Genomic DNA, 11,155 nt, shown 5'->3' on the forward strand with positions numbered 1-11,155 from the left:
TAGTCATTTGACCAGTGGGACTTAGTTTTGATCCCATTTAGTCATGTATTGATGCCTGTTTATTACATTTACATTGTTTATGCATTTTGTGACATATTTACTGCCTTCATGCTTTACAGCTACCATGGTTACATGGAAAATGTTGTCACTGTTTAAATGTGAATAGCAGCCAGAATACCTTCTATTAGTGTTTAGATAACCATACATTGAAATGAAATGATTTTCTGAGGCAGATTGTTCCAGGGCCTCTGGGCCCCACTGTCAACCCTTGGCCCCGGGAACAGATAAAACACCAGTTTGACTAGAGAGTTGTTTCACGTTAATGTCACATTTATTGGGATTAACCTTGTTTCTGCATCTGAACATGGATTGATAAAACTGCCACTCTATATGAGGCTGCTCTGCCTCAGGCACTTCTCTGGGTCTGATAATTACAGAGAAAAGAAACATGAATGTAAAAGATGTATGAGTCTCTAAATTACAGAACAAAGTGTCAACGATACGTTCAAGCCTCAGATGGCAAAGCTGTAGATGACATGGGGTGAGGCTAACTGGAAATAAGATTGTTAAAATAATAAATGTTGAAACAACAACTCCAGGCAAAACAGTTGTTGTAGATCATAACAGAAAACCTGATGTACAACAACTGAGCCCCTCTTTCATTCAGCTGCACTTTTACTGGAACACAATGATAATGGTCATACTGTGTAGTAGTGCAGGTCACAAGTCACTGATCAATCAGCTTCTAGCTGACTGCCAAGAATGTTCGTGTGCTAACATGTATTAATTATTCTGTTTGTCTGTGTCAGCACAGTTGAAGGAGTGCTCTATAAACTGGATCTAAAGGTTGGAAACAACTAAAGGTGTTCCTTCAGACGGGGGGAGGAGTTTTTGACAGGATATAGTTCTGTTTTTAGGACTAGGTGAAACAATCACGTTAAATATAAGTAAAGCTGTAGACTGGAAGCTTCACTACGAGTCAAGAAGACTTTCAGACAACTCAACTGAACTACAAACCTTCACCAGGTAATGAAAAACTGGACAAACACATACTTGATTTAATTTAGTTTTTAGCTCTTTAGTTTCCTTACATATTAAACTGTAATATATTTCTTACAGTAAAATCCAGTCAGTTTGTGTCTTGTCTTTGTTCAAGAGGCTGAATGTGTTAAAAACACCTGCTCTACCTCTAACAGCTTTACGTGATATACATGATGCTTTCTATTTAACTCAGGTTGGAGACATGGATTCAAATAAGAATGTGGCAGCTCTGGGTCGACCTTTCGCACTAGGGATGCTGTACGACGCCCGAAATGATGAACTGTTCACAGGTAAGATGTGACTTATCAGAATCAGAATCAGAATCAGCTTTAATGGCCAAGTATGTACACATACAAGGAATTTGACTCCAGCAACTTTGCTCTCTAGTACAGAAACAACTTAAATAAGTGAAAGAAAAATTTGTCATGTTTTCTGTTCGATTTCCTCTTTTATTTTGTTGAGTTCTGGTTTTCCTGGTTGTCCGTCATGTCTTTCGTTCTGTCATGGTTTTGTCATTTTCTGTCATGTCCTCTGTTCTTGGTTGTCTGTCATGTCTCTTCTCAGTCACGGGTTTAATTTCTTGGGTTTTCTGTTTATTGTATTTTGTTAAGTCTTGGTATTTTTTCATAGTCATGGTTTAGGGTTTAGGTTTTCTGTTTCCTGCTTTATTTTGTTAAGTTCTTGTTGTCCGTCATGTTGTCCAGTTTTCAGTCATGTCTTTTCATAGTCACGGTTTAAGTTGGGTTTCTGTTTATTGTATTTTGCCTTTTCATAGTCATGTTTAGTGTTTAGGTTTTCTGCTTTTTTTTTTAGTCATAGTGTTTCAAGTTTTCTGTTTTATTTTGTTAAATTCTGGACTTCCTGTTTTTGTTAATCCATGTCTCCATGTTTTCATTTGATTAGATCATTGGTTTCAGCTTGCATTAATTCTTGATTTGCTTCACCTGTGTCTTGTCACCCCTGCTCCTCGTGTGTATATATATAGCCCTGCCTTCCCCTTCGTCCCTGTCGCGTCATACTACTTGTTACTGTTTGTTACTACTTGTTAGCCATGTTTCATGTCAAAGTTTGTTCATGTTCCATGTCAAGTGTTCCATGCCAAGTCATAGTTTTGTTCGTGTTTTTGAGTTTTGCTTTTGGAATTCCTGCCCTGTCAGCAGCGCCTTTGGTTTTTTGTAAGTTTGTTTCTTCTTTAATTAAATCCCTTTTTGCCTACTCCTGCCTCCTTTGAGTCCTGCATCTGGGTCCACACTCCATTCCCTGCAACCCCCTATTTGACAAAATTAAACGAATCTTAATCTGTACACATAAAATATTATTATTGTGGTATATATAATGCTTCTGATCGAGATTCCAACTTAGTTTTTTGTGTCTTATACAGTTAGACACATGAACACATTTAGTTCATGTTACAGACAGACAGCAAACCTTTCATAGTAGTAGTAGTTTACAAAAAACCCCCTGTACATTTGTTTTGACTATGTAAGGCTCTCAAGTCTCACGCATTGAGTGTGACGGTCACGCTTTTCGGTCCTTTGTCACGAACCCCCACCACACATTATATTTCTCACGCTGAAAAAAAAATATAACTTAAATGTCCCTAGCGTGCCACTATCACTTTGGAACCGGCAGGAATCAAGCCTGCTATTTATCTGTCAATCAAAATAAAGGAAAGGAATGTACATAACTCTGAACATATAAGACAGAGGCAGAGACGAACAAAAACATATCATTGGACACTTGGAGGGAGATATGTACCGAAGCGCACCTTGCCACAAACTCTAACACATGGAAGGAATTTAAGTGGAAAGTAGTTACCAGGGGCCTCATGTACAAAGACTTAGGTGGATTTCTTATTAAAACGTGGCACACGCTCAGATCTAGAAACACATTTCCTTTGTACATTCCAATCCAGCGCACATGTTGTCCTGACCCCTCTCTGTCCACGCCCCTTTTGAAAATGCAAATTATATTTAAATTGACCCTGCACCTGAGATTTCCCTCTCTGCACGATCAGAAAATGAAAACATAAGAATGAGTAAGACGGGAAAGAAGAAGAACTTCAGAGAAAGAGAACTGGAGACGCTACCCACTGGAGTGGAGACAAACATGTCCTCTTTGACAGCTGTCCTCCACGCGCCACAATGTTGGTTAATATCACATATGATCTGTACATTGATGAATGAACATGTTTCATCATGTGATGGTTCTTTTATATCAATGTGTGTCCAGTCCATAGCTCTGATTACATTCAGAAAACCGGCTCTTTAATGTTGACCTGTTCAGATGCATTGTGGGTATTTGATATACCTGGCTGACATGAGGATAACTCCGTCCCACACAGCTGGCATGGCTCTGCTCAGGGTCGACCGGTCGGACTAATAGTTTTCACATTGATGACAGTTTCCCAGCATCACCTCTAAGTGTCTCCAAAGGATCAACAGCTGTAGAAGCCAGCGTACGCCAGACATGACGTTGGTGGAGGAACGGACAAGTTCACGGACATTTCACTCTTGATACATCTGAACTTTACCATGAGCGAGTACATACGGAACATTTTTGTACGCACGCAGCCTTCATGCATGAGGCCCCAGGTTCTTCAGAACACCAGCAATAAGAACTAAGATGGTATCAGCACATGGTAACTCATGTTGGAGGAATTGTGGTACTGAAAATACCAGTTAGCCTATTCTGGAAGGATGTTTTTGATGCTCTCAGAGAAGTTTTCAAACGGGAAATTCCACAAACCCCACAATTAGGAGCAATTCCTGAGGGTATAGAAGGAAGGGATGATGGAAGCCTGTCATAGCTCTGCTAATACAATAAATTTGTAGCATAAGACTCCTGGTCAGGTAGTAGACACATTCACACCATCACACCATGTCATTTGATATCTAGAGTGGATCTCTCTCTCTTTCTTTTCTTTTATTTATTTATCTATTTTTTTTCCTCCAAATTATTATTGCTGTTATTATTATTATTCATTCATTCATCTTTTGGCTCATATCTCGAGAACCGTGTGCCCTAGAAACAAAATTATTTCTCCCTCTGATTCCTTATATAGCCCTGGTTCTAATGGCCATTTTTCCGCCATTTTGAAAGAATTCCACCTCAAAGCAAAATCAGCTCCACCTAGCCCGTTCATCCAATTCTCAGCAAACTTGGCATGTATCATTTATGGACAAAGATAATGAAAAGTTCTCTACAGAACTTTAGCAGGTTATTGATTACAAAGTTAATGGCTAATTAATTTTACGGCGTGGCACAGTTTAACTCCAAAACTAATATTTTGTGAAGTATATACCCAAACTTGATCAAACTTCATATCATTGATAATAATATGATTCTGTACAAGCATATTGTGTAGACACCCATCAAGTTGCGTGACATTACGTCAACAGGGGGCGCTACAGGTGACATGGAAACATTTCATATGACTTTAAGGCCTATAACTTTTGAAGTATTCACCCAATCCTTATGAAACTTAGCAACCATCATTATAATACGCTTGCATACAATCATGCCTAGTTTCGTGAAATTCGGCCTGTAGGGGACGCTACAACGACTACATGTTTATATCTCACAAACCACCACAGTAAACTGCTTGAAATTTGACAATAATAATCTGTGGATGACTCTTTACAAGCCCACCAAGTTTCGTCAAATACAGTCTATAGGGGGCGCTACTGGTGACTTATGCCTCATGGACCCCTTATGATCGCTTGTGATCATCTAGTTTAATTTCTTTCTGTTGCAGACAAGGAGAGCCGAGGTGAAAGTTGCCGTAGCAATGGTTCAACACAATGTACTGTTTGCTGTGGCTGACCATTTCAGCCCCTTGTACAGGGAATTTTTTAAAGATGCTCTCATAGCTCCCACATATACCTATTCAATACAAGGTAATTAAATAAAGACTTTGTATTTGGTTGAATTGTCAGTGACCATGTCATCCTTTCTTCTGCAAGTCTGAGCAGTTATTAATAACAACAACAACACTAATAATATTATTATTAATAAAAGACCCCCATTCCTGTGACCCTTGTCAACCCCCTACAGGGTCTCTCTTTTTTTTTTTTAATACTTTATTGTGTTCATTCATTCAATTTTCAAAATTCAAATTATGACATTCATAATTTGTTATTTCCATTTCTGAGGAACACATTTTCTTTTTCTAATGTACATTCATTATTTCCACCCGTGAAGAAAAACATAATAAATAAATAAATAGAATAAATAAGTAAATAAAGAAAGAAATAAATAACTCAATTTGCACAGTCCTTCTTAAACAATGTTTAAGTTCAATCATAATATGTCCCACTTTTTCCCCTTCAATTTCCTTATCTATCCATTGGTCTTATTCGCTTGATATTTGTTTCAGGACAATGCCAAAACTCCAAAATATAAATGTTACACATACACAAACACAATACATGCACACACACATTCACACACATACATACCTACATACAAATATACATACAGTACTTCCGCATTCAACCCCCCCCCCCCCCACTCACACACACACACACTCGCACTCCCACATGCACACATATATCCAAAACATGACAGATCAGAACAAAAAAAAAAAAAAAGAAAAAAAAAAAGAAAAAAACATGGCCTTGACTTCTACTTCTCATGGGAGAGTTTTTAACAGGACCTCTCATTTAATTACCAACTGCCTCTTCTTCACCACTCCGCATGCTTAGCTTCTTAGTAAAGGGCCCATTTTCTTGCATGTAAATGTTCCTTGTTGGCAATCTTATAATTTACCTTTTCCATGTTACGCATTTCCTCTATGCTTTCTAACCATTTATCTATACTAGGTGGTTCTATTTTTTTCCAGTTTTTTGTTATTTGTTTAAGTGCTGTTATTCTCATGGCCCAAAATAGATATAAATGTTCCTTTTCAAATTCTTTGGGTCTTGTACCCAAGATCAAATTATGTTGTTCTAAAACCACATCTTTCCTCAGTTTTAGTTTCATCAGATGTTGAACCTCAATCCAATATTTTTTCAGTTTATTACATGTATAGAAAATATGTGTAGGATCAGCACTGTTTGACCCACATTCCCTCCAGCAACTAGTACTCGTTCCTGTGTACTTGAATATTGTTGATGGTGTCATGAAGTATCTAAGATTTACCTTCCAGGCATATTCCTGCCAGTAAGGGGATTTTGTATGGATGTTGATGTCTTTAAGACTCTGTTTCCATTCCTTATCACATATAATTGTTTTCAGTTCTTGTTCCCATTTTTCTTTAATATTTTTTAAGTTCTCAGCCCCATATCCCATCCACAGGGTCTCTTGATCCAACCCTAACTATAAGTGTTAGGGAGGAATTTGTGGTGATGCCGATGAAGAAGAAGAAATACCAAAGTCCTGTATGTTTTATGCTGCAGGAGTTTATTTAGGTTCGATCGAGGAGAATAGAAGATTCGTCATCACAACATAAGTGCATGAGTCCACCTCAATTCTAAGGGTCAAACAGTAAAGCTTAGATTCTTATACTAGAAAGGTGGTCGAGGCAGCAAAGGGGAGATGTGTTAACATCCAATTGGCTATAGTACATAAACATGAAGATAAGGATTCACACCAGCTAGGAAATACAAAGTGTCATCCAGTGACGGAGGGCGTTATCATCTAACTCTACAGCAGTGTCTGTAGACAGCCAGAGAGTGAGATTTAAGACGCCAAAGAGGGACCATGGCCTTGGCATGTTCCTCAGAGAGAAAATAGGGCAGATAACTGACCCCAGCAGTAATCTAACATTAACTACACAAACTATCTACAGGAAAGTGAAATTATTCTCTAACAATAAGGTCCACTGCATAATATGTCATGTAAAGTGTTCTGTTTCCAGCTTTCTGTTGACTTCCTCTTCACCCAGAGGTCACAAATATGAAATGTTATTGTAAATCAAATGATTTCATATACACTTTAATCTCCTTCTACAGATTTCACACTGTGGGATAAAGAAACTATTGAGAAGAAAAGAACTAGGCAGATTCAGAACAGCAGTAAACATGATGTTACAACATCAGACTCCATTGACTCCAAGTCGACTCTGCTGGATGTTCAAGCCTCTCTGAAGGCCAGTTTCCTGTCTGGCCAGATTGAAGTGGGAGGATCTGCCAGTTATCTGAATGACAAGAAGAAATTCAAGAAACAGAGCAGAGTGACACTTCAGTATAAGGCTACAACTTCATTTGAACGACTGGCGATGTCTCATCTTGAAGCAAAGAACATCCAAATAAAAGATGTGATCAAGAATTGCTCTGCAACTCACGTTGTCACTGGCATTCTTTATGGGGCAAATGCTTTCTTTGTGTTTGACAGCGAGAAGTTGGACAACAGCAGCGTTCAGGACATCCAGGGCACCATGGAAGTTGTCATAAAGAAGATCCCATCATTTGATTTTGAGGCAAAAGCTAAAGTCCAGCTGACTGATGAAGAAAAGAAACTGACTGAGAAATTCTCCTGCAAATTCTACGGTGACTTTATTCTAGAAAGTGACCCTGCGACATTTGAAGAGGCAGTGAAAACCTACAAGCAACTTCCACAGCTACTTTTACAAAGTAAGGAAGAAAAAACGGTTCCTGTCAAAGTCTGGCTGACGCCACTGAAGAGTCTGGAGCCAGAAGCTCCTGAGTGTAAAGGAGAGATTTGCATTGCATTACTGAGGAAAGCTGAGAATGCTCTAGAAAGCATCAGGGAAATAGAAATGAGATGCAATGATGCTCTGGATGAGGAAGTGGTCAAGCAGTTTCCACCCATCCACAAAAAACTGAGCAAATTCAAAGATCTCTGTGAAGATTATACAAAAACACTCAAACAGGCCATGAAGAAGAAGTTTCCTTCCATCCGTGCAGGTACCGAAGATGGTAGCTCTCTGGAAGAACTCTTTGACAACCAGGAGAAGTCACAGTTCAGCCAGGAGAACCTGGACAAGTGGCTGGACAATGCAGAGAGAGAAATCAATGTTGTCAATTCCTGTGTAGAAATTATGAAGGGAACAAAGATCGTCCTGAACAAGTCTGATGTTGACCGAGAGATTCTGGCTGCAGGTGTAGAGCATGCTCTCTGCTTTGTTTTCACCTCTCTGGAAACTGATGACCCCTTCATGGACCAGGTGGCCGACTATGTGTGTAGTCACAAGTGGTTCTTCTCGGATGAAGTGTTCACCAAGATGAGACAGAAAGCCACAGAATTCTCTAAAATTGTCAAAGTCCTGAGTAGCAGCAGCAGATTTCGTTTCCTAGTTGCAGCTGAACCCAATGAGAAGTTTCAAGGAGCGACCATGTACCATTACAAGGATGGCATCCTGATCACGGAGGATTTTTCAAAGCCAGATATTCCTGATCCCACAGCTGTAACAGACAGACGGGATCTAATGTGGTGTAAGTATCTTTTTGTCAATTTCTTTATATTTTTTATTTTGTTCTCATCAACATATTGAGGAACTTATTTTAAGAATTAAAATGATTTCATGAGACTGTTGTGGTCAACCAGAGTGAATGGTGATAACTGGTAACAGATTGTTGTCTTGTTCTCTCCATCAGACTACTGTGATCTCACCCTCGACCCAAACACAGCAAACAACTACCTCACTTTGTCTGAGAACAAAAAGAAGGCGACATATGGAGACTGGCAGTCATATCTTGATCACCCAGAAAGGTTTGATACGGTGCCTCAGGTTTTGTGTAGAGAAGGGCTCAATGATCGCCATTACTGGGAGGTAGAGTTGAGTGAGGGTACTTATGTTGGTGTAGCTGTCACATACAAAGAAATCAGTAGGAAAGGAAATAGTTCCGAAAATAAGTTTGGAGCCAATACCCTATCTTGGTATGTTGATGGGAATAAACATGAAGGGTACAGTGCATGGCATAATGGTGAAGTGTGGAAAGACGACAAGCCATCTCCTACAAGCAAAAGGATTGGGGTGTTTCTAGACAGGCCTGCTGGTCGTTTGTGCTTTTACAAAGTCACCTCTAACACACTGAGTGTCATCTACTCCTTCGAGGCCACATTCACTGATCCTCTTTACCCAGGGTTCTACGCTAACTGCATTCCCAACTATGCTGTCCTGTGTCCAGATGAGTAAGAACAGTAGAAAACACCTGTAACCACAAACAAAGTTAACTAAAAACAAATTCATTATTTCACTCTAAGTTTATATTTGCATACCGACCTAATCCATGTTTAAAGGTTTTGTGGTGCTAACCCTAACCCTAACTATTAATAACAGTGAGTCTAAACTTTATGCCTCATGTCTCCACTGATACTGGACCTGGACTCTACCAGACCACCAAAGGTCTTGTATCTGGAAGAAATACTTCAGCAGCAGACCCTTTAAGCCACCGCCTCCTTCCCAAACTGCATCTAGGTGTCATGGCTTATCCTGCTGTCCACATGACTCTTTGGACCAGGTGACATCCTTTCTTGACTCCAGGGTCTAGTTTAGACACTCATGTTTCCAAAAAAATCTTCTGACCTGTGGTGCAGTAGAGTCTCAGTTGGTCTAGATCTCACGTCGTAGCCTTTGTTACCCTCGATGAGCTTTGGGTCTCAGCACCTTGTGTCTGGTTTCTGATCAGTACTATCAGTCGTCACGCACCACTGCTGACTGGGACCATCCCTCAAGTCTCAAGAGGTTCCAATCAAGTCATCCAGACAGAACCATCTGGTCCTTGTCCATGGTTCAGTTCTTCATACCTGAACATTGATTCCACATCCACCACAGTGACTGCACCAACCATCTGTTGACTTGTTGTCTGATACATCCAGACCCTGACAGAATATCAGTTTGCTCCATCAGTGAATGGTCATGAAGTTTAGACTCACTGGTGTAAATATTCATTGTTTTTTTGATTGTGGTTTTTGTTTGTCTTTTTTCAAAGCAACAGAACATTATGTCACTATAACAGACTTTGAGAGAATATACCGTATAATCACATTATGTTCCAGAGCATCTTGTTGTATTTTACATAGTTTAGCTGTTAAGGAGTCTAAAGGGGATTCCCAGAATGACTCTAATGCTTCATATATAATCACTAATCCTCAGTCAACATTACTATCAGTTGAGGTGAATATTAGGGAACTAAAAGGTAGTTAGATAACATGTATCAGTTATTTTTTTTTAATGAGGTGTGGGATATGTGGTGATGGTTTTGAATGTTCTTGTTATTATTTTGGAACACAAGTAACTCAAGTATCTCTTCTTTAATTAAGTAAATGTAGTTGTTTTTATTTGGGATTCACAATGACAGCTGTTAAGGTGACAAACCTTAAACATTAAACAAACTAACTAGTTGATGAGGTAAAATAATAAGTGTTATTACTTTGTTCTTTTAGAAATGTAAAGGTTTGAATCTACAGGTTATTTTCATTTAGTATTTTTGGACAGTTTGGGGCATTGATGCTGTCTATAGCTGAAACAAGTTAGAGCGGTCATGTAGAAGGGTTGAAGCCTGATTCTATCTAATTGTACTCATTGTGATAATTCATTGGGACAATAATTATTCTTCATTTAAATAAATAAATGTGCCACTCAGGAAAGCTCTCCAGGTAACGTCTTAGGACATTTTGAGTCAACAACTGAATATCCTACACTGACCCAGAATCCAGTGCATTAGTCTGGGTTTCAACACATGGACGTTAACCAGTTCAGAATATTGCTGATGTCTGTAAAGCTGAAAAACTTCTGTAACACTGTTGGACAAAAATCAATAAAGATGAATCCTGAGTTGAACATTGTGTACTGTTTCCTGTTTATTATAAAGTTCTGTCAGGAGTAGGGGTGTAACGGTATTTGTTTTCGTCCGGTTTGGAGTAGCTAGTGGTGGGCGAATCGATCCAAATATTGATAATATCGATACCAATGTAATGAGATCGATAGTTAAGACAGAGCAGGAGAAAGACAGAGACAAAGAGTAGGGCTGTTTGGTTATAGTTTCAGGCCGAAAATGAAACGATAGCAAGTTGTACTATTTGTAAAAAGGCTGTAAGATACAGTGGTAACACAACACACTTGTATAACCATACGGAAATTTTTAAAATCCCCCGCCCACCTGACCCCGACAGACCCCTGAAAAGAAGAAAAAAAGAGCACTAAAGA

General features: G+C 39.1%; 1 protein-coding gene across 1 annotated transcript; it reads left to right on the top strand.

Annotated features, from left to right (window-relative positions):
• The first annotated feature begins 904 nt into the window (after positions 1–904).
• LOC311504590 (stonustoxin subunit beta-like) lies at positions 905–10,911 on the top strand. Its single transcript, XM_084567778.1, has 4 exons — positions 905–1,026; positions 1,235–1,331; positions 6,996–8,438; positions 8,601–10,911. Exons 2-4 carry the CDS (start codon positions 1,244–1,246, stop codon positions 9,140–9,142), a joined length of 2,073 nt encoding a protein of 690 aa, XP_084423904.1. The 5' UTR covers positions 905–1,026; positions 1,235–1,243; the 3' UTR covers positions 9,143–10,911.
• Positions 10,912–11,155: the final 244 nt, after the last annotated feature.

This window comes from Chelon labrosus, assembly GCF_963514085.1.
Source record: "Chelon labrosus genome assembly, chromosome: 19".
Taxonomy (NCBI): domain Eukaryota; kingdom Metazoa; phylum Chordata; class Actinopteri; order Mugiliformes; family Mugilidae; genus Chelon; species Chelon labrosus.